This window comes from Vipera berus (genome assembly GCF_964194415.1).
Source record: "Vipera berus genome assembly, chromosome: 4".
NCBI classification, from domain to species: Eukaryota; Metazoa; Chordata; class Lepidosauria; order Squamata; family Viperidae; genus Vipera; species Vipera berus.
Genome location: NC_138206.1, coordinates 20,676,421 through 20,700,349, shown reverse-complemented (window position 1 = coordinate 20,700,349; position 23,929 = coordinate 20,676,421). Strand labels below are relative to the sequence as shown.

Sequence of the window (23,929 nt, the reverse complement as noted above, 5' to 3'; positions counted from 1 at the left end):
GCCCTCGTACCCATCATGAGCAACCTGGCTAAGGAGAGCAAGCACAGCAGCAGCAGCCTTGAGGAGAAGGTAAGTGCAGCTGGGCGCCCCCTTGGGGAAGTGGAGCTGGGCTTAGTGCCACGGGTTCTTGAGGGCTGGGCTGGGCATTTGACCTCTGCACCACCGCCCAGCCCCCCCCCCGGCCTGAGAGGAACAGTGAGGCTCCTCCAGTGGACCATGCCTTGGCACTTGGCTCGGTCCCATCTCCTTCTGCCAGAGACCCTCAGATCTGTCCCACTCCTGCACAGGCCCCCATAGGCACCCTTGACGTGAATGATGTAGAGCTGGCCATGCCCACCCAGTAGGCCACACACACTCCAGCCACACCCACCCAGTAGGCTGCGCTCATCCTGGCCACACACACCCCCAGGGTAACCACAATGCTGATGTGGCCCTCAATGAAATTGAGTTTGACACCCCTGACCTAGATGAATCATGGCAAACCTTTCAGAGACCGAGTGCCCAAATTGCGACCTAAAACCCACTTATGTATCATCATGTGCCAGGTGGGCATGGCCCACTGGAGGAAAATTCCACTTAGGGTTAGGGTTAGGTCACCATGAACTCATACAGGAAAATGGACTTCGCCAACAAACTCGGAGTGCTTGGGTATGGTTAGGAGGGCACTTACTTTTCTAGGCTGCCCTATCTATGTTTCCTGGTGAAATACATGGGAAAATCCCATTGGAGGAAAATTCCACTTAGGGTTAGGATTACCTCACCATGAACTCGCCATTTATTTATTTTTGCACAGTGGTGGAGGCCTAAAGCGAAAAGGTTTCATAAAACCCAGCTGAAGGCCTAGGGTTGAGGCGACGACGTGCGTGCCAACAGAGAGGGCTCTGCATGCAACCTGTGGCACGCATGCCATAGGTTCGCCACCACAGACCTAGATTGTTGGGGGCAATATGCTTACTCTGTAAACCACTTAGAAGGGCTGTAAAGCAATGTGAAGCAGTATATAAGTCTAAATGCTATATCCTCATATACCAGGCATGTGAAACTCGTGATGTCATGTGATGTCACGCGACGCGAGTTTTCCCCATTGCCGGCAATGGGGTGGGTGTGGTTTTAGTATGATGCATCAGGCCTACAGGCCAGGAGTTTGACATGCCTGTCATATACAGTAATGGGGAAAAGATTACCTATCTGCTATATAGTTCAGTACTTTTAGGTTACTGGTATAGATGGAAATTCTTTTGAATAAAATGTATCTAATCCAAAAGAAACTTCCTTACCTGTTTCACAGGGCATTGTTTGGGATAGTTCATAGTTCTCACATTGTAGAAGTCTTCTTTCTTTGATTGACTCCCATATGAAATCAACATTTACCATAGGCAGCTCATACTTCTGGATGGTTTTCAGATGACTGGGGGTGAGTGCATCAGCATCATCAGTGACAACATGAGTGCACTAAAATTACATTAGGACCCAATTCATCACATGAGGCATTACCCTTACTGACCCATGCTTCTACAAAATCAGGTTCCACGTGTTGTTTTTAAATAATTGAACATACATTTGATCACTTTTAACCGCTTTCTTTCTCATTGACGATCTGTTTAATCATTTACATAATTTTAATGCATCTCTTTACCTATTTGCTTCTTAGAAAGAAGTAAATTCTCCCTTTGAGTCATATTTGAAGGTTTCTTACTAAGGCATTTAAGTGATTCAAGTTTGTTTTCTTCTCCCTAGTCTCAGGAGGAATTTATTTACAAAATAAATCTCAAAAAAACATACCGTATATACTTGAGTATAAGCCGACTCGAGTATAAGCCGAGACCCCCAATTTCACCCCCAAAAACTGGGAAAAGTTGTTGACTCGAGTATAAGCCGATCCGCCGTTCTGCAAGCCTCCGCCGCTGGCGGAGGCTGGATCCGCACTCTGCAAGCCTCCGCCGCCGCCGGAGGCTGGATCCGCGCTCTGCAAGCCTCTGCCGCCAGCAGAGGCTCGATCCGCCATTTTGCAAGCCTGAATACACAGGAATACCCTGTGTGGCCGCGGCTCTCGGGGAAGCCCTGGCTGTCCGCTTCCTCGCTCCACGCTGCCATTCGGGGCCCGCGCGTTCCCCGGGCAAATCGCGGTGCCCAGCAGGCGAGGAAACACGCCTGCTCCAGTCGCCCCCCCTTCCCTCAGGAGACGCGAAGCAAGTGACCGCCCGGAGCTTACCGAGGACTTGCGCGCGGCCGAGGCTTCGGTGCTTCCAGGATCGCGCGCACCTCTCCCAAGCCGTCGCCGTCCGGAGACCTGCCGAAGTTTGGGGAGGTTTGGGGAGGTGCGCGCGCACCTCCCCAAACCTCCCCAAACGTCGGCAGGTCTCCGGACCTCCGCGCCCTGCCTGCCTGCTTCTTTCCGCAGCGGAAAGAAGCAGTGGCCGATTTTTCCTTCTCCAGGCCTCTGCCGCCCGTTTCTGTCTGACACACACACACACACGCACGCACGAGGGGGAGAAACAACGCTCTGGGCGGCAGAGGCCTGGAGAAGGAAAAACCAGATTACCCCTTCCACACGTAAAACTTCCAGTTTAATTACAAAGGAAGAAGAGAGAAACTTAGATCAACAGCTCACCTTCCTTTTCCTCTAGGTTGCAAGGGGAAAAATAAAAATCAAAGATCCTTGGAAGTAATGGTTGGAAAAGTTTGCAAGTCTTTGGGAAAGTTCAAGAAGTGAAAGGAATACCCTCCTCTTGAAAGACCAGATAAGGCAGACAGGGAGATGAAGAGTTCAACCAAGTTTCCTCTTTTGTTCAGGCTCCCCGATCAGACAAAGAACTAGCCAGCGGCAGGTTTCTCCCCTTTTCCCTCCCATCTCTCTTCCCCCAACCCTTGGGTCCCACAGCAACTCACGAACTCCAGCCGCCCCTTCTCCTTCGAAAGGTCTAGATCCCGAGATAAGATACGGTATATACAGAAATATACATAAAGAGAGAGACGGACGCAGGCTGTTGGTTTCTCGCCTCATCCCTGGCTTCCAGTTCAAAACTTCCCTCTAAGTGAGCCTCCCAGAAAAACAAATCTTCATGGAGGCGGAGAAGGCAAGGAGAATCCCTCCGATCATTGTTTCCGGCAAATGCACCTCTTTGTTTGGGTCCCCTTTGACAGGCGCGGAGAATGATCTCCCCTCGCAATTCGGCCGGGTGGGCGCCGGGAGTCCTCTTCCCGTACCCAAGGACGAAAACCGGGGCTTTCAAGAACCCGGGATGGGAGCCGGGGAGTGGAAGGGCTACTACTCAAAGCGCCGCGCTGGGAGGAGGGAGAAAGGGAAAAGGGGGGAGGGGGAGGAAAACGGGAAGCAAGTTTTGGGTGAAGCCTCTTTCCTTTCACTTTTGGAAGCGCATCCAGGCGAGGAGAACAAAAGCGTCGCCTCGGCCGGGACTCGGCGCGCTGCTTTTCCCGGCTTCTGACATCGCTACCTGTTGTACAGGCAGGGAGGGGGGGAAGCCAGAGCATCCAGCGCATAACAAAGCCTCGGCCTTTTCACCTGTCCTCCTCCTCTTCCTCCTCCTCCTCCTCCTCCTCCTCCTCCTCCTCCTCAGGAGCAGCAAAAGCCACTGGACTCGGTCGCCAAATACCGACCACAATACATTTTGGGGGAGGGGATTGGAAAAGAAAGCAAAGAAGCGCCCGGCCGGCCAGGGCGCATCTGCTTTTGCCAGAGGACCCTCTGCGTCTTCCCAAGAGTCGCGCAGAAGCAACAAGTCGCGGCTCCCGACCGCTTGGCAAGCTGCGAAAAAGGACACCCGGGTCCGCGCCTGGGAGTCCCGGTGTACCCTAACTCCTCTCCGAGCCTCTGCCGCCCGTTTCTGTCTGACACACACACACACACACGCACGCACGAGGGGGAGAAACAACGCTCTGGGCGGCAGAGGCCTGGAGAAGGAAAAATCGGCCGCAGCCTCGGGGTAGGCTTCTCCGGGGGCGCCGCCGCGATTCTGCAGGGGCCAGGTAGGGAAAACTCGCCGGGGAAAACGGGTGCCCTTGCAGCGCCCGGCGAGTTTAAAAGCAGCGGGTGCAGATGCCTGAACAAAAGAGGAAACTCGGTTGAACTCTTCATCTCCCTGTCTGCCTTATCTGGTCTTTCAAGAGGAGGGTATTCCTTTCACTTCTTGAACTTTCCCAAAGACTTGCAAACTTTTCCAACCATTACTTCCAAGGATCTTTGATTTTTATTTTTCCCCTTGCAACCTAGAGGAAAAGGAAGGTGAGCTGTTGATCTAAGTTTCTCTCTTCTTCCTTTGTAATTAAACTGGAAGTTTTACGTGTGGAAGGGGTAATCTGATTTTTCCTTCTCCAGGCCTCTGCCGCCCAGAGCGTTGTTTCTCCCCCTCGTGCGTGCGTGTGTGTGTGTCAGACAGAAACGGGCGGCAGAGGCCTGGAGAAGGAAAAATCGGCCGCAGCCTCGGGGTAGGCTTCTCCAGGGGCGCCGCCGCGATTCTGCAGGGGCCAGGTAGGGAAAACTCGCCGGGGAAAACGGGTGCCGTTGCAGCGCCCGGGGAAGCGTAGCCTGCTTGACCCACGGCCTCTGAAATGTTCAAAATCCAACTTTTCTGCTTTTTGAAACGCACCACCGGCTGCTCCGTCCAGAAGCCCAGATTCGGGAGGGCTGCTTGGCTTCCACTTGAGCCCATCTAGGTCCGCGACCCCCCCCCCACTACCCCTAGACCTCAGCCTCGGTCCCCTGTCCGACCCGGAGGAGTATTTTTTTAAAAAAACTTCCATCGGGATTTGTTCCTGGAGTTTAAATCCTTGCAGTCCGAAGCAAGAGAGAAAGCCGCGACCTCCTCCTGCGGGAGATTCTCTGCCGGCTCCGAAGAGCTCGACCACCAACGCCGGGGTGGCAGAGGCTTGCAGGGCTGGCAGAGGTGGCGGCAGTCCAGCGTTGTTTCTCCCCCTCGTGCTCCCCCTCGTGTGTGTGTGTGTGTGTGTGTGTGTGTGTCAGACCCGCAGGAATGGCTAGTAAAGGTGGCGGCAGTCCGGCATTTGCGTTTCTCTGTGTGTCAAGCCCCGTGGGCTCGACACACAGGAAGGGGGGGAATGCCGGAATGCCGCTTCCCTACCAGCCATTCCCGTGGGTCTGACACACACACGCACGCACGAGGGGGAGAAACAACGCTGGACTGCCGCCAGCTCTGCAAGGCTCTGCCGCTCCCTTCTCTCAGCAGCCTGTTCCGAACGAAGGGACAGTTCTTTTTTTTGTTGACTGGAGTATAAGCCGAAGTGGAGTTTTTCAGCCCAAAAAGTGGGCTGAAAAATTCGGCTTATACTCAAGTATATACGGTATATCTTAAATTGCTGCTTTTCTAATAGAGATCCTTATTTAAAAATGTGTATTAAAACACAAATGTGTATGAAAACAATCTAATTCATAATTTTAATAACTTTTTAAAGAAACCTTTCACATAATAGATAGATAAATCCAAAGAGATTTTACATTTCCTATTTAACTCCTACAAAAATTTCCTTCATTTCTGTAACATGACATTCCGTAAGGAGTAAGTTGGCATCTACCATATAAAATCTACTCTCTTACATATAGAAGACATAGGACCCAAACTAAATCAGTCATATTTATCATTCGTTGAAGTAAATATTTTTTTCATTTATCCAACTGTATTTCATTATAGACTGAAACTCCTTTCTTGAGTTTGCTGCTCTCCCTACCAAAGACCCAAAGACGTAACGCTAAACATACCTCTTGATTTAATCCAAATGCAATCTGCCCACCATTTTCCTTAATGGACTTCTTCAGTCTGTTCTTTTCTAGAATTGTTAACTTTTTGATTCTCAGAAAGAATATGCAGCTGGCAAAAGTTGCAATTGTCATCCTGCAAAGCAAATTTCAAATCAGTATAGTTGCAGCAAGGATTTTTTTTTATTACTTTGGGCCATGACAACTTTGATTTGCAATGCTAACCTGACCATGCCCAGGAATGGAAAGCTTCAATATTTACTCAATATATGTTTACGATATGTCTGGCTTCATGATCATCATTAATTACAGTCAGTGACTCAGAATGCTTCATACACACACACACATACACACACACACACGTGTGTGTGTGTGTGTACATACACATCTGAATTCAAGTTCAACCAGATGCATAAAATATTTCTAAAAATAACTACGTTATATAATGAATAGAAATGGTTAATTCGATCACCCTTCTGAACATTAGAAAAAAATATTTTAATTAGCCTAGACTATTATCATGGTTTGATGTTTTTACTTTTCACTGGGACTTATTCTGAGATGTTCCAGGAGCCACTCTGAAATCAGATAAGAGACTGACCAACTCAGCAGACTCAAAACCAGATTTTAGAGATACTTTTACAATGTATTCTCCAGGTTACAGCTAGAAATTGGTGAGGACCCCACCTGCAGTGAGAGAATAGGAGAGTGGAATCCAGCTGGCTGGTAGCATTATTAACACTCAGTTGGGGAGAACTTGACTTGATCTAAAGGTTCAGTATGTAAAGGAACATTGGTTAGAATAACTGTTAATTGTTAAATTAGTTGGCAGGATGGCATGACTAGTTTTAATCCATTTTTTTCACTCCTACATGAAGATGCAAAGGACTGAAACTGTGAGTTTCTGCATTCAAAGCACATCCTCTATTTATTGCTTTACTGTATTAGTTTTTTAGCCTAGACTGTTATCATGGTTTGATGTTAGTTTTTATATCTTTATAGTTTTACTTTTCAGATTCCTTTGTTACATAAAGATTTGCATCTTACTAGCAGGCAGGAGAAATAAAAAGTGAATAAATTGATTCCATTTCCAGAGAGTTAAAGAATAAGTTTAAACAACAAATAAAAGAACAAAAGAAAATGTGAAAATACATTAAAATAGAGGTTGGCTTACACCCTGGGATAAATTAGGAGATCATTATCTATAGTTTAGGGACGTGGTGGCTCAGTGGGTTAGGACGCTGAGCTTGTCAATCAGATGGTCGGCAGTTTGGCGGGATGAATCCTGAGTGCCGCGTAACAGAGTGAGCACCTGTTACTCGTCCCAGCTTCTGCCAACCTAGCAGTTTGAAAGCACGTAAAAATGCAAGTAGAAAAATAGGGACCGCTACGGTGGGAAGGTAACAGCGTTCCGTGCGCCTTTGGCGTCTAGTCATGCCGGCCACATGACCACGGAGATGTCCTCGGACAAACGCTGACTCTTCAGCTTTGAAATGGAGATGAGCACCGGCCCCTAAAGTTGGAAACGACTAGCACGCATGTGCGGGGGAACCTTTACCTTTACCTTTTATCTATAGTTTACTGAATTAAACACAACAACAAATTTGAACAGGACAATGAATTATATAATCTGGTTTCTTTTCAGCTTTGTGTCATATATGAATCCAACAGAAAAGCTTTAGTTTAGAGAACAAACTTGTGAGGGAAATCAATAAATATTAAACGTTAAATTTCTAGATAATATTCCCTTCCCAATATTGCTACTTAATAAACCACTATTTGTAATATGTCTCTGTCAATTTCAGGTCCAATGTCCAAAAATCAGTTTACATGCAAATTTAAAATCTAAATTACTGAAATATATATGCACTGAGATTATTGGGGGGGGGGAAAGCAGTTTAAAGCATTCTACAGTCCAGAATGTCTAACAACTTAAGCAATCTGAATTAGTTAGCAGCAATATCAATAGGAAATCCAGTACATTTCAACAGTGAAATGAAGTGGATTTCAAAAGTCATTTAAAATCTGATTAATAAGAGCAAACATTACACACTGTTGGACAAAGTTCCATAAGCGTGAGTCATACAGAATGACTTTCCCATTTTCAGAATTCAGTTATTTCTCAGATTTTCAAATGTTCTAAGTTCCATCAGCACAATGCCTAGGAGGCCAATCACTACTAATTCTATTGCCACTTATTTCTGAGTAATCAGCGAAGAAATTCTATATTATTTCTGAAAACAAATCTTATCTATTCAGAAGTCATAATGAACACTATACTTTGAGGTAAATATGCATCTTTAGGGTTGCTACCTGAAGGAGAAAAAACTGTAGGTGAAAATATCCCAGAATATACTAGTCATGCCGGCCACATGACCACGGAGACGTCCTCGGACAAGCGCTGGCTCTTCGGCTTTGAAACGGAGATGAGCACCGGCCCCTAGAGTCGGAAACGACTAGCACCCATGTGCGGGGGAACCTTTACCTTTTTATACTTTAAGGAATACTTTAAGTAACGCTATGAAAACATTATATGGTTTTAATTTTGTCCAGCTCAATGCTTTGTTAGCATACAAAATACTATCATGTTGCCATATTCATGACAATAACTAAAGTACTTAAGGGGAGCAAAAAAAGGAAGGGAAGTGGGTGTTTCGCCAATATATACTTAACAGTGTTTTTCACACAATGAAGCCCTGAGCCAAACTTACATTTAATGTCATCTTGTAGAGAGATATTTTTTGGCTGTGTCAGCATATGCAACACAGCAGTTCAAAGCTCATTATAAGATGATTACATTTATGTCATATAAAGTTATACAAAAATTAGTGCTAGGCAAAAACAGGTATTCTGATTTAATTATTGCAAAAGCTATAATGGATTAATGCAAACATGAAAATACATAATAATCTAGATGTAAAATAAATGTTGATTCTAGGGGAATTAATTGTAAGTTTTGTGGTTCTTAATTAAATTTATTTGTTGCAGTGCCACTGCAGTATATACAGTATTTTTTCAATGTAGGTAATAGGCATGTATATTATTTAGCATTAATATAGATGTGCATCTTAATCAGAATAGGAAAGAAAGGCATATACATAGAATGAAGGCTACTGCTAAGCTTGTAAGCCGCCCTGAGTCTTCGGAGAAGGGCGGGATATAAATGGAATTAAAATAAATAAATAAAAATATTCTTTTTATTCGCGATTGTCATGGTCATATAGTTTATTGAAGAGAGATTCTAGCAATTAGCTAGAAGAAAAACCAACATGATCTGAAAAGGAACAAGAGCCTTTCACCTTATGCAGTGTTCCCAGTCTTAATTAGTTCCTTTAACGCCTGCAGACCATGCATGCATTCTGCATGAACTTCCCTCTGCCTGGTACCGTAAAATTGCTGCCTATCATTCCACTATTGTGGACACAGGGTCCTACAACACATTACATTTCAGCAAATTATGAGGAGATTCAGTTAAAATACCGTTCCTCTTTTCTGGATTCATGTGAACACCTAAACGAGAGTGAAATTTAAGTAAATAAAAAGCTACTTGCCTGCTAGCTGCTTTATTCCAATTACGCAGCAGAGACTTCCTGGTTCCTTACCTCAAGGGAAGTTCAAAGCAAAGGGAGGGCGCTGATCTTCAGCTTTTACGGAAGCAAAGCCACCAATAAAATTGTTCGATTGCGAATTAACAACAAACTGTTAAAAAAAGAAGACGTGCGCCCTCTCATGAGCTATGTGGATATTTCATTTTTCCTATTCTATAAAGCCGAAGGGCGGCGTGGGCGAGGGGGGGGGACACCTTAGGAAGCAGGTTGGGTTGAGAGAGAATAACTGGTCCAAAATCATCCAGCCGGTTTTCATGTCTAAGGTGGGACTAGAAATCACAATCTCCTGCTTTCTAGACCAAATTGGTTCTCTTTTTAAAATATTCTAAGGTTATACTTGCCAGGTAGAAAGGCAGTGTACAAATTAAATAAGTAGTATTATTTGGAAAACCATAGTCACTGTATTTTGTTTTGTATTATTTTGTATTGTTTACAATTCCCACTGTTGCCTCCAGAATTAGGCACTCCCAGTTTGGCATGGAGCTGATAAGAACTTGATCCCCAACTCTGAGACTTTGAGAGACTTTTACTTTTCAAAAAGTTTTCTTTCCCGATCGGCAAATATGAATCACCAGGAAAGCAAAAAACATTTATTAAGGGGAGGTCAAGTCCTTTAATAGGGTACAGAAACAAATGATATATATATTTGGAGGTGTGATACATCAGAAAGCAAGTGATGAAACAACAAAAGACATTGATTACATGTGAGACTTGAACAATAGAAAATGTTGATTCTAGAAAATATTACACAAGTGCAAATGTAATAATAATAATAAAGTTGGAAGGGACCTTGGAGGTCATCTAGTCCAATATGGGTTATATTACTCTTTCCCAGCTGGGTTTGTATGTTTCTTAAAACTTGCAAGTCTATTCAAGGACTTTCAGAATACAATCTCAATTGTTTACTGCCGAAATGCCAAATTCTCGCATAGCAAAAGAAATTGGCATTAACCAAAAAGAAAAAAAAAGTGTTTTCCGTGTTTAACTGTTAAAAAGAGGTCTAGAGTCTCTAGACTGCCATGTCACCTTTTAAAAGGCGAAAAATGAAGTCTAAAATTTTAGGCAACATCACTATCTACAGAGCAAAATTATTCTTGAGGCGTCCTTGGTGCTCTCTGAGCTTGAGGGCAACACAGAACCTATTTTCATCCTGCCAGATTACCACAATATTTTCCTGTACTTTCTAAAACCATTTTTAACTTTTACATTACATGTTAAAATTATTTCCTCACTTTAACAGTTAATATTGTTGCGGCGGTGATGATGGTTACAATAGCGTATGCTAGAAGAGCTACCCTTTCCTTCACCAAAAAAAGGACCTCACCCCTCCCTTTAACTGCCATTAAGTTCAGCCAAGAGCCGTGACGCCAAGTAATATTTTCCGAAACTTCTTGGGAATTGTAGTCATTTACATGGCGGCTGTCCTGCTTCGTAAAACGGTGACCTTACCGGCAGAGAACTACGAGTCCCAGAAAGCCTTGCGCTCCCTATTCTTTAGCCTGTGGCGCTGATTGCTTCGAAGGTGGCGGTAGGTTTGTACTGTAAAGGATCTGACTGTCGGCGCTTTGTGCTGAAAGAGGTTGGACGTCGAGCGAGGTAAGTGAGGAGACTGAGAGGCTAAATAGGAAGGCTGTTGTAATCGGTTTTTCTTTTTCTGTCTTAAAGAAGATATATTTACGTTCAGGATTTGAGGAAAACGGATCTCTAGCCCACCTTTAGGCCCGCTCTGGGCGATTAGCCCCGACGTCGCGTTGTATTTGCCTCCTGTCTGCCTTCTCTCGTTCTCACACCAGATGATTAGGAGTTTTTATTAAGAAGTCAAAAGGGCCCCAAGGTTACCTGAATGAACATATTGGCATCTTTGGCACGATCCCTGTTACACTAAGTCAGATACATTCAAATGTATGGGGAATATAATCTTATCTGGAGAATTCTTGGAGTTGGGACTCCATTGTCTTTAGAGACACTAGAGTTTAAAGAGTTTATGATTTATTTGGGTGTATATCAAACTTTTGGGATGACACATGTATTTTATCTTTCTATGTTAAAACATGTAAATTATCAGAAGTATAAAAATGATCAGAAATCCAATATTTCTTTTTTAAAATATCCTTTTTTTCCTAGTTTGATATTTAATTCTTGTTAAATTTGCTCCATTTATTTTTCCTTTCATTAACATGCACTGTGTGTATATACACAAAACAGTTGACAGTTATTAATAATTTTTAGCAAGGACTCAGTTACAGTGTAGAAGAACGCACCATTGAGAGACTTGACAGAGTAGGTTAAGGATAGGTCATGATGACAAATATCTAATTGCTAAGGAGCCAAAAACTACTTGATGGCACATAATAAACAGTACAGCAGTAATATTACTTTTAATATTAAGTAATTACTGTAGTTTAAGATCAAAACATCTATTATAAAACAAATACATTGATGTAATGTTTTTTCAATGTTATTGGAATGTTATTGGTTGCACTAGATGACCTCCAAGGTCCCTTCCAACATCATCATCATCATCATCATTATTATTCTCAATTTCGGATGAAAAAAGCAAATAATTTTATGCTTGTATCATTGACATTCTAAGCTGTAAATAATGTTAATAGAATTCTTTTTCTAGTCTTTTTTAATACTCTAAACTATCTAAATAGTAGAATGTTAATTAACTAATTATAAAAACATAATTTATAAATAAAAATATTGTCAGAAGCAACACAAAATATTTTTAGTTTATGAAAGCTGTCTAAATCAAAAGGTGGAACAAGGTTCTGTTGAATTCTGTCAAGGTAACTGAAATGCAAAAGCAGTAACTGCTCTCTCACACCAATAGAATATGGATTACTTGTTTATCATGCGAGATTGGTCATATTTTCATATTGTTTTTGGTATATGTTTTATAAATGTTTTCATTTTTTTTAAATTGTAATCCAGCTAGAACTGAAAGATTGGATGGCATTAAGATATTGTAAATAAATAAATTTGGTAGCCAAATTAAAAAAACCAAGCATAAATAGATTTTAAAACATTGGTCATTTAATTATCATAAAATTGTATTTCCCATCAAAAGAGGAAGCAGCCTAAATTAGTTCCGAATTAGCCTGATCAAATATGGTCCAATAAGCTGAAAAATAGTTAGTACATGACTATGTATTTGTTTACTTTTCTTGGTTTATATGATTCTGAGTAGCTTACATGAGTAATATAAATAAAACTTAATTTAAAAAAAATCATATCTAATTATCCGAAGTACTAGGGACCAACCCATTCAAATACAAACAGTTCTCTTATTTGTATACAGTACATCAGATGGAGTTTTTGAAAACAATCTGGCTTCTGGGACATGTAATTCCAAAGAAAGGTAAAGACAGTGACTGAGAAGGCCTTGTTTGATAGTCCCTACAAATGACTTTTTCTAGATGTTGGGACCCAGAAAAAAACTACCTTCCAAATCTTAAAACATACAGCAAAGCTGCTGGAAATATGTAGTTCTGAAAATAGTCAAGTATTATAGGTGACAATCCTTGCCTCAAATTGCATCTAATGTAGCTGTTAATACAATAGTGTTAAATGGGCCAAAATGACTGGCACCCCTAACTGCCCAGACTGCTGCTTCTGGACCAGCTGAAGCTTCAGCTTAATCTTCAGGGGCAGTCAATGTGGAATATACTGCAGTAGTCCAAATCAGAGTGACCAGAGCACGAGGCACAGTGAGCAGGGTGTCCTAATCTAAAAAAGCTCTGTGTACAGGTCCTTGCACAGTACCTGGTTTTTGAACAGGAACTGTGGGTTACAATCTACTTTTGCTAATGGCGTGTCCAGAATTAAGATGGTCTTTGGTATCGGAAGGCTTTCATGCACAAAGTAATTCTGCCTTGAGACTAGGTGTTTGTCCCGATCCACACCCTAGTAGCCTCCAGGCATCTGGAAAAACAGCTGCATCTCTTGTTTGGCCTGCAGCGTTCTCGGTGGGCGCACCTGCCCTATGGAATCAACTGCCTGTGGAACTCCGGATCGCCCCCGCCCTTCGCTTGTTTCGCTGGGACCTAAAAACCTGGCTATTTGAGTTAGCCGGCCTGGACTGAGGGATTTTAAGGTTTTAAATTTTAAACTCTTTTGGGGCTATTAATTTTATTTTATTTTAATTTGTACATTGCACTTTTTTAATTCGCCCTGTAAACTGCCCTGAGTCCCTCGGGGGGGGGGGGAAAGGGCGGTATATAAATCTAAACAAATAAATAAAATAAATAAATATTTTCAACCACCAGGAGGCACTACATGGCTGCTTTCATTCACATAGGAAAATCCTTATTAGCTTACAAATGATACCTGACTTTTGTCAGCAGACGGATCTTTCTCAGCGATTTCTTGTAGATATAAAATAAGAGAAGCAAATGTATTAACCCTGTGGCATCCATAATACAAGGCCCCAGTACTTAACTTCTCTTGTCTCCATCACTACTTAATGAACTATCCACTCAAGAGAAAGATGACCGTAGCAAAACTGTCATTTCTAAACCTCATGGGCTGTCTAGAAGGGTATTTTATTTGCTTGTTTAAAACAGAGTTCCCCAACCTTTCCGGGTTGATGGCCTGAGGGTTTTGTGGGAGGGGCAGGCTCGTGTGTGCACGAGCACCTGTTGCTTGTGCGATTGAGGCTGAGAGCACCTGTGACGCCTGTGCAAATGGGGACGAGAGTGCTTGCACTCAGGACGCTCGAGTGAGGCCCCAAGCGTACACATGTGCACCAGCCAGCCACTCATGTGGCCCGGTTGCAAATAGGCCACCAATCAGTAGTGGGCCATGGCCCACAGGTTGGGGACCCTTGGTTTAAAACATTGATGTTATAGTTGGTCATCTTTCAGGCAACTCTGGCTTGTTCCCGATCAAAAATTAAAAGATATATAAAATCATGTTTAAAACTGTAAAACACAACCAGTTAGAACACGAAACGTTAAAACAACAAAACCTGGTGCCAAATCCATGTTAACCCAGCAGCATCAAATCCCCTCCCAAAGCATGGGGAGAAGCCATATTTTTTCCCCTTTTTCATTGTTTATTCTATTGCTCCATTACTTTATTACTGTTATGTTTACACTTCTTTTCATTTCTCCATTTTTATTTTTTAAACAGCCTAGAACAGGGGTAGGCAACCTCGGCTCTTTTATGACTCATGGACTTCAATTCCCAGAATTCCTGAGTCAGCATAGCTGACTCAGTCCATGAGTCATAAAAAAGCCGAGGTTGCCTACCCCTGGCCTAGAATAACCCTCTGGTGAGTTAGGCAACAAATAAATTGAATGAATGAATGAATGGGTGGAGCCCTGCTGAACTTTGGGGAACAAGGTGTTCTGCGAGACGGAGGCTGCCTTGCTGGCCTGCTTTCTAGTTTCCATTAGATGACAATATTTGTGGGAAGGGACCAGGAGCGTGCCCAGCCTGACTGGATGGTAGGATGTGTAGATGTCTTTAGATGTGTAGATGGCTTTCTTGCAGAAAGCCTGTATTCAAGCTATTCTGCTACTCTAACAGCTGAAAGCAGCTTATGAAACAAACTAAAGCATTAAAAGGACCTGGGTGAATGAATATGTTTTAGCTCCTCCTAAACTCTAATAGTAGGGACGTGGTGGCTCAGTGGGTTAGGACGCTGAGCTTGTCGATCAGAAGGTCGGCAGTTTGGCGGGTTGAATCCCGAGTGCCGCGTAACAGAGTGAGTGCCTGTTACTTGTCCCAGCTTCTGCCAACCTAGCAGTTTGAAAGCACGTAAAAATGCAAGTAGAAAAATAGGGACCACTACGGTGGGAAGGTAACAGCGTTCCGTGCGCCTTTGGCGTCTAGTCATGCCGGCCACATGACCACGGAGACGTCCTCGGACAAGCGCTGGCTCTTCGGCTTTGAAATGGAGATGAGCACCAGCCCCTAGAGTCGGAAACGACTAGCACGCATGTGCGGGGGAACCTTTACCTTTACCTTTAAACTCTAATAAATTAACACTTGTTTCAACTGCACTGTAATTTGTTTGAAAGAATCAGCCCAGACACAGGAAAAGTACAATTGTGTGTTGATAATCAGCCTATCTGTGATGGAGACAATTATATGGAAATAAACATCCTCTAAATAGTTCAGCTTTAGCAGTATAAGGATTTACCGTATATAACATCCTTCATCTTAATTTAAAATTACTCTATATGAACTAGTCTTTTCCTGTCTTTTTTTCTCTAGTATTGTGGTAATGATCCAGATCCTTCAGTAAGCTTCTTTTGTTTTCTTTCTATAATGGAGCAGATTATGTTGAACCCACATGCAGTTTTTAGATAAATCATCAAAACCCCATCCTACCTCAAGAATTACCAAGCAAAAGTTGCATAATTTCTTGCTGAATACTGATACAACAAAGAATTGGCACACAAACATCATTATATCACCTTTAATGTGTGTTCTCAACACAGAAAAATAATACTATTACGAAGTGAATAAAAAAGTACCTGTCTTGGTATTCATTAAATACAAATAGAGATAGAATACTGTCTTTTGTGCACCCTCCCTGACCCTCCCTCACAGCTCTATGCTTCCCCTCACTCCCTTGCATGGCAGAAGCCATTTATCTGGCTGTCGGCTTGGGACTTGTAACATCCTGCCAGATTTCCCACTGACTTTGATTATGGGAAGCGAGCTGGAAATTGCCTTTCCTAACCACTGAGGGGTTCATTTAAGGATGACAATTGGGACTACAAGGATTGCCGTCAAGCTTTACAACCCCATCACTTAGTGACAGAAATTCCAGTCTCAATTGCCATCATGTCGAGCACTATATGTGAATGACGTTCTTGAATTGTTCAGGAACTGAAAGTGAGACATTGGATGCCTCAAACTCTCCAGAAATAAGATAATTTAAAATTGGACTGTTTTACTTTTCCAGATGGCCACATCCACAGATCTGAATTGGGAAGAAAACTTGATTTCGCACTGGATGTCTACTGCTGCCCGTGCTGGAGTCATACTAAATCCTACTTTCCCTGGTTTGAAAACCACCAGAGCAATCAGTACTGAAAGTGTCTTAGCAGATCATGGTGTTAATTTGGTATATAGATCAAGTAGCACTTCTCCAAGTGAAAACACTATGCACAAAGAGCAAATACTGGACCCTAAAAGTTCTTTTGAGGAAAAAGTGAATTCCTCCAAGACACTTTTTACAACTTCAGCTTCTAACAAGGAGCAAACATTAATGGTTAAAGATATCCCAGCTCAGTTGACCTCCATTGAAACTAAGCCTGGTTCTGATCAATTAGATGATCTGGATGAAGGATGCTGCACTGAATTACTCTTACAAAAGCTGGAGCAGGTAAAAAACACTGAAGATGACTATGTAAGTTTTTAGACAATTTAAAAATATCCTTCCTTGTGAAAATTAGGTACATAACTCTAACCTTTTGCCTAGAAAGCTTTCATGAAACAACGTTTATGTCTGTTGTTATGGTTTCTCTACTCTTGCCAGATCTGAGGAGAAATGTTATAGTTTCATTTGAATTTCAGTCTGGTACTTATCAACCAGATTCTTACCTCTTTTAATGCCAGGCTCTAATGTACAAATTGTAGGAATCAGGTGGTACTTGTACTTAGTCTTCAATGCTAGAAATGCTTTAAAGTATATTCTTATTCTTCTGAAAACTGTTTCACTTAACTGTATCAGCTAATTAGTCTAATGTATAAGGTCTAAGAATAAATCTGTCTAATTATACTCAAAAAGCTGAAAGAATTGCAACACCACAAGAAAGAACTTCTGAGAAGGCAGCAAATGGAGCAAATTCAGAGATTAATGGAAGAGCAACAAAACTTGCTTTCCCTGGCTGCTGAGCAGCAGGAACACACTGGTAAGTGAGTAATGACCTAATTTTAACATCTACAATAGACATTCATTTTACATATACTTTTAAGTGTTTCGAGATAGCCAGTAAAATTTACTTTTCTTGCTATCTAGCTAATCAGTAATCATCTAAATTAAGAAATTTGAATCTTGCTAAAGATTTTTCGGAGATGGATGCTGACACCTCTTTTTTTCAGACATCCTCATAAGAGTATAAATATGTGACTTAATTCTCTTCTTACTATATAATTGCTTAAACATACTTTGGCCCTTCTCCAAAACCTTGATTAGACAGACATTTTGTGGCTGCTACTTTTAAGACCCTCCTGTTTTAAACATAAAACAGTTGTGATGGGGGTTTCCCGATACTCCCATGTAACACCTCTACTCCGCGAGCTGCATTGGCTTCCAGTTGCCCTTCGGGTGAGATTCAAGGTGCTGGTGATGACCTATAAAGCCCTAAATGGCTTGGGTCTGGGTTATCTGAGGGAACACCTGCTGCCAGCATCAAGCTCCCTTCGTCCTGTGCGCTCCCACAGGGAGGGCCTTCTCAGGATACCGCCGGTTAAGGAATGCTGGTGGGTTATTCCCAGGGGAAGAGCGTTCTCTGTGGGCGCGCCGGCCCTTTGGAAACAACTTCGCATGGAACTTAGGACTGTCCCCGACCTTCGCTCATTTCACCGGGACCTGAAAACTTGGCTCTTCGAGTTGTCTGGCCCAGGCTGAGGGGTTTTAATTTTTATTGGGTTTTAGTTTAAATTTTGGGGACTTGATTTAATTAATTTTTAATCTGATTTTAATTTTTGTATGTTTGTTTTTAACCCTCCCTGTAAACCGCCCTGAGTCCTACGGGAATAGGGCGGTATATAAATTTAATAAAATAAAATAAATAACAAATTCTGGAAATTTGAATTTTCAAATTGTATTTCACACATAGAATTCATGTTATTAAAACATACCCTTCTTATAAAATCACAATGCAGGTAGTCCTTGACTTATGTCCACAATTGGGAGCGGAATTTCTGTTGTAAGTCATGATTGTAAATTGAGTTGGATCTGATTTTATGACAATTTTTACAGTGGCCATTAAACAAATCATAGTTTTTAAGAAAATCAGTTAGTTTTAACAAAAGCTAGAAGAGAAGAAAATCACAATCATGGCCAGAAGGGCAACTTCACTGCTTTCTTGACAAAGCTTCCACAAGAAAGCGGGGAGTAGCTATGCATGTCCTTTACTTTTGTAGGCAGAACTAAACAATCTCCAGAAGAAAGTCTGCAAGGAAGTATAGAAGGAGACAGTGATTGTGAAGATCAAAGGAACATGGAGGTCTCTCAAAATCCAACTGCAGGGAAGTGTTTGGAAGCTGTTTATGCAGAAGAAAGGTAAAACAGTAAAAGTGCAGTATTACAAATGCTGACAAAAAAGTAAAAGCAATTAAGCTTACTAATTTTGACTATATTTATTTTAGTTGAAACTAAAAGCAGCAAAATTATTTGCCTGGAATCCCAAAGGTTCTTTTCAAAAGGCAATTGGATCTTAGTTTTTTTCCTGAAAACATTTTACTTCTCATCCAAGAAGCTCCTTCAGTTCTGGTTGATTGGTGGGGAATGGAAGGATTTGCATGCCTTAGCAGTCATCTGGTCATTAGCACTCTGAAGTTTGGTTGTTAGTTCTTTGAGCGTTATTGAGGCCACTTGGGAGTTTATCTGTACTCTCAGGGTCACCTGACTCAGAGTGCAAATGGGTGTGGAACCTTTTTGGGACTGCTGAAAGGACTGTGTTTTAGACAGGTGGTGTTGTATCCCTACCCCTCTGTTGAGAGTGGGCTGTTCATTTTTAATATAGATGGCCTCTTGACCCCTTTTTCAAGCCAGTGGTCCTCTTTGTCCAGAATTTGAACTTTATTATCTTCAAAAGACTGACCTTTTGTCTTTCAGATCCACATGGACTGCTGAATCGTGTTCTGATGGGTTTATTCTCCTCTGTCATGCCTTGCATTTGTGAAGTGATTGTTTTGTTTCACCAATGTACAGATCTGCACATGTCTCACTGCACTGCACAGCGTATACCACATTACTCAGTTTGTGTCTGGGTGTTTTATCCTTGGGTTGGACAAGCTTCTGCCTTAATGCATTCTTGGGTTAAAGTATGCACCTATGTTGGTTGGTTGAAAAGCCTCCTGAGCTTTTCAGATACTCCTATCTCCTGTCTACAACCCAATTCTTTTAGCAGTCCCCAAGAAGGTTCCACATCATTTGCACTCTGATTCAGGTGACTCCTAGGGTAGAGATAAACCCCCAAATGGCCTCATTGACTCTCAGGGAGTTAACAACCAGCCTTCAGAGTGTTAATGACCAGATGACTGCTAAAAATATAAATACTTCTATTTCCCACCATTTAGCCAGAACTGAGAAAGCTTCTTGGATGAGAAGCAAAACATTTTCCAGGGGGGGAAAAAACAGGAAAGTCCAGTTGCCTTTTGAAAAGCAGCTTTGGGACAACTGTGACCTAGATGATTGAGAATCTATAGACATCTGCAGGAATATATAACTTTTAAAGAATTTCAGAAGAATAATCTTATTAAAATTTAATCTATAAAATGGTGGGGAGAAATTGAATATGATTTCAAAGGGTCAGTATTACTATTTTGAATATTTCCTAGATGACTCCAGAATCCTTACATCCATTTAGAAATTTCAAACTATGTATAGTAAATGTCAAGGCAAGAATAACTTTCACTTGCATTTTTTCATTAAAATAGAAAATATAATAGATACCTATTGTAGGAGGTAGTTAATGTAACACCAAGTTTTAAAAAGAGAGCAAGAAAATACTAAATATTATTATTAGTTATTATTTAATATATGTTATATACTATTTCTTAGGCCTCAGCATTTCAAAGCAATTTATAATCAAAAGAGCAATAATGGTGGCCTTGTACATCATAATTGATTCTCTGGATAAGTAACTCATTGTTTCAGTAAGTAGTATATGGTGAAGTGCTCCACTCAGTAATCTGGCTACAACGTTTTCCCGTTGCAACCTCTGAATCAGGCGCAAGGTAGGTCTTCATAAAGCATATGGTAGCAATCTAAATAAGAAGTGACCGGCACATGAACAATTGTAACTAGGCTGCATTTGTAAAGAGCAGAGTTAAGTGTATCAATCAAAGCTGGTCCGTTGACATCTATTTCTGAGGAAAAGGTCCAACTAATAGTAGATAGTAGAGGGAAGTAATAGCATCATATAAATGGCAAAAGGTGAAAATTTACTAAAATGAGTGATAGCTTTGTATACAGGATCCAATCTAGATTGGTCACTGGGAGCAGAGGTTTAGTCTTCCAAACTTTTGGACTCCTGCTAGAAACTTCCAAACTTTAGTCTTCCAAACTTTTGGACTCCTTAGGAAACTTCACTTTCTGGTGAGAGAGAAGTTCCCTGAGGAGGGATTCTAGCATAAGTCTGAAAGCTCAGAAGACTAAACCTCTGGTCCCGGTGACCAACCCAGATTGAATCCTGCAACTTTACTGTGGGACATGTATGTTTGCCTTCATTCATGAGTATTGGGTACATTAGGGCACTGTTATAGTGTTGCAGGGTCTAACAGTTTTTAATTCTTTTAATTAACAAATTACAACAAGAAAAACACAATTATAACAATGTTTTGATTCTCTTGGAACAGGCCTATTGCTACTTGTATGCAAGAGAGAAAGCAAACATTTGAAGAATTTCTAGAAGAACAGATACGGTTGGAGGAGCAGAGGTTGAATGAAAAAGCAAATCTCAAGGTTAATAGTTACAGTATACAAAATATGCCAATTTCATAATGTGAGAATAATTTATTCATGTACATGTTGTACAGATTTTAGCAAATCTGGAATCTCAACAGATTATTTTGATAGTAATAAATTAACAGATATAAATAACTGAATTTCTTACATATATATAAATTGCTTGTTTTTTAGGTTGTTGAAAAAGCAGCATTCCAGAAACCAGTTTCAAAGCAACCCTTTTTAAAACGAGGTGAAGGCTTAAATAGATATACTAATGCCAAATATAAAGTAGCCAAACAAAAGGAAAGTAAGACAATTCTTCAGCCTGATCCCTTAGAAATTAAAAATACACTTAAAACAGACAAACTGCAGCTTCATCGGAAAACTGCCTCTTCCAATAAAATTTCGGACAATTTTGTGCCTAAACCTGTACATCAGAATATTAAAACAAAAAAGAATTTGTCTTTTTCTGCTCGAAAGACAACAGGACTTAGAAATTGCACTGGAAAAGGCATTTCTTCATCCACGAGGCAAAGCTCTAATGAAATGAAACCAGAAGTACTGAAAAATTCTCTAAGATCAGAAATAAATGGAGAAAAAGAAAAGAATAAAGAAAATGTAATGCCACTTGCCAAGCTGCGTGAAACTGATGTCAAATTACTAGCAGGAAAAGAAGCACTGTCAGAAGTAACTGAATTTCTTATAAATCCATGTGGAAAAGACCAAGAGTTGTCTTTTGAACTTTCTTTCCAAAAAAAGTTGGGTAATTGGGAAGCTGAAAAAGAAAAAGAAAAAAACGAATTGGATGAATTTTTGTTTTTAGAGCAGGCTGCTGATGAAGTATCTTTTGCCAGTAACTCTTCACTCATAATAAGGATCTTGGATCAAGGCCAGCAGATTTCCTCAGGGCATAGACTGTCTTCTACCCCTATTAAATCAAGCTTGCAGGAGCAGCAGATGAATGTGTTAAATGTCACAGCTGCAGCTAACATAAATGGAAGAAATGGGGTTTCCCAAGGATCTAACCATGAGAGGCACCAGGATAGTTCCCAGGTACCAGCACCATTCATGGTTCATAGAAGTTCATCTGACTATGAAACACTTCAAACTTCTTCCTCAGCCGAATTTCAAGGTACTAAAAACACTGAATTAGATGAAGATAAATCTGATGAAAGCAGTGAGATGACTTCTGAAAGTGAAGAAGAGTTTGAGATTACCATAAAACCTGCAAGTGAGGGAGCTGATAAGATCAGTTTGAAAAAGCAAAGCAACTGTCCTGAATTTTCAGAGTGCAAAGGACCAACAGAGAGCGCTAAGAGTCCTGATTCAATGGAAGAAGACAGTGGCCAGTCTAATGAGCTATATAGAGACACTGCATATCCAAGTGTGTTCTGTAACGACGGAAATAAATTTCAGTTTGATGATGAAATCTCATGGTCTGACTTTGAGAATAGCAATCTGTGTAGCAATATGGTTTCTAAAGTACATCTGACGCCTGATGGTTCCAAGACACCTTTTCCTGATAAAGTAATAAAGAGGAAGATTGCCATGGTGAAGAAAGGAGATGCTTTGCTGAAACAAAATATGACTGTTAATGAGGAAACTCAGCCTCCTACATCAGATTTGATGCTAAAACTCTTTCCTTCCCTAAAACCTAAACAGAAGGTAGATGCACAATCAAGACATGAGAGCAAATCGAACGTGACTCAGGAAGAATCAAGCGGTAAGGGAGAGAGAAAAATCAATTACTGTATTAAATCAATTACTAAAATCAATGATAAAAGTTATAAAAATTAATTACTGAATTAGCTCTATATCATTTTATACAGAATTTCCTATATGTGCATGTTCTTTTTATATGGCATATAGTTTCACTGCACTCTTAAACCATAACCCAAGAGCCAGAAATTATGGAATGGATATATAAAGCGATATGGTTTTCAAATTGTGCGGCAGTTTTATGTAAGATATATAGAGGCTTTAGGGATCTATTTGATGCACATTTTGCAGGTTGTCATAAATGGTTTTACGGTAATTAAATCTAGACAAGCATTGACCCCTTAGGTCATTGTTTCAGGGTCTTTAGCAGCTTGCTCAATAACAGAACTTCTAATGTACTACCTTCACTAGAAAAGTTGGGATAGATTCAGAGGGTAAGCATAGTGAGATGAAACTTCAAGGGAGTAAATCCACATTGGGACATTAGGAAAAACTTAACTGTAACAGCTCTCAAACAGTAGAATAGGTCATTGCAATGTTTCTTCCCTTTCACTGGAGGTTTTCAGAGGCTGGATAATGATCTAGTGAGGATGGGGTAGTGAGTCCTGCAGCGTGTAGGAACTTGGACTTGATGGCCTCTTAGAACCTTTCCAGTGTTATGGTTCTGTAACTGTAATAGCTACAACTATTGTTTTTAAATAATGTTTTTTAAAAACTCCACTAACCTCATAGAATCCTCAGTAGAACCCTAGGTATTGATCCCATTTTACAATGAGATGAGTACATGAGATTTGATACATATTGAAATGCTGTATAATTTGTTCCCTTTTAGGAGAAAGTGTGCGCTCACAGCTCTTGAAAGAGAAGCTTGTTGAATTGGAAATGGAAATTGAAAGGTTCAGGACTGAAAATGCATCCCTATCAAAACTTAGAGAAGAGCATGAAACTGCCCTGGAAAAACTTAGGTAATCTAAGTTCTGTCTCTACAGGCTAAATGATCTAGATCAGACATGTCAAACTTGTGACGTCGCGCAACGTATCGGAGCCTTTTTGCCATTGCCGGCAATGCGGTGGGCGCGGCTTCCGGATGATGCGTCCGGCCCGCGGGCCAGTAGTTTGACACCCCGATGTAGATGATGTTTATCCCTGTAGTGTTTTCTTCCTTTCTTCCGTCTCTATGCAGAGAGAGAAAGAAGATCACTAGTGATTAACAAATTATGCTCCTTTTGT

At 41.3% G+C, this 23,929-nt stretch overlaps 2 protein-coding genes across 5 annotated transcripts in view; one reads left to right on the top strand and one right to left on the bottom strand.

Moving 5' to 3' along the window:
* The window catches only part of PARP4 (poly(ADP-ribose) polymerase family member 4), a 63,078-nt gene extending 53,697 nt beyond the window's left edge, over window positions 1-9,381 (bottom strand). The window contains exons 1-3 of the mRNA XM_081326686.1: window positions 9,283-9,381; window positions 5,735-5,867; window positions 1,278-1,452 (exon numbers count right to left, since the gene is read on the bottom strand). Of these exons, the coding sequence (XP_081182812.1) occupies window positions 1,278-1,452; window positions 5,735-5,866 (307 nt within the window). The 5' untranslated portion in view covers window position 5,867; window positions 9,283-9,381. The remainder of the gene's footprint in view (window positions 1-1,277; window positions 1,453-5,734; window positions 5,868-9,282) is intronic.
* CPAP (centrosome assembly and centriole elongation protein) overlaps window positions 1-23,929 on the top strand; it is a 95,106-nt gene that overhangs the window by 56,096 nt on the left and 15,081 nt on the right. For 2 of the 4 annotated variants that reach the window (XM_081327916.1, XM_081327913.1), the window contains exons 1-7: window positions 10,850-10,935; window positions 16,262-16,708; window positions 17,090-17,213; window positions 18,451-18,589; window positions 20,890-20,995; window positions 21,173-22,703; window positions 23,532-23,664. In XM_081327916.1, coding sequence (XP_081184042.1) covers window positions 16,262-16,708; window positions 17,090-17,213; window positions 18,451-18,589; window positions 20,890-20,995; window positions 21,173-22,703; window positions 23,532-23,664 — 2,480 coding nt within the window. In that variant the 5' untranslated portion in view covers window positions 10,850-10,935. Of the gene's footprint in view, window positions 1-10,849; window positions 10,936-16,261; window positions 16,709-17,089; window positions 17,214-18,450; window positions 18,590-20,889; window positions 20,996-21,172; window positions 22,704-23,531; window positions 23,665-23,929 lie in introns of those variants that run through there. The other 2 variants (XM_081327915.1, XM_081327914.1) reach the window with 2 other exon arrangements.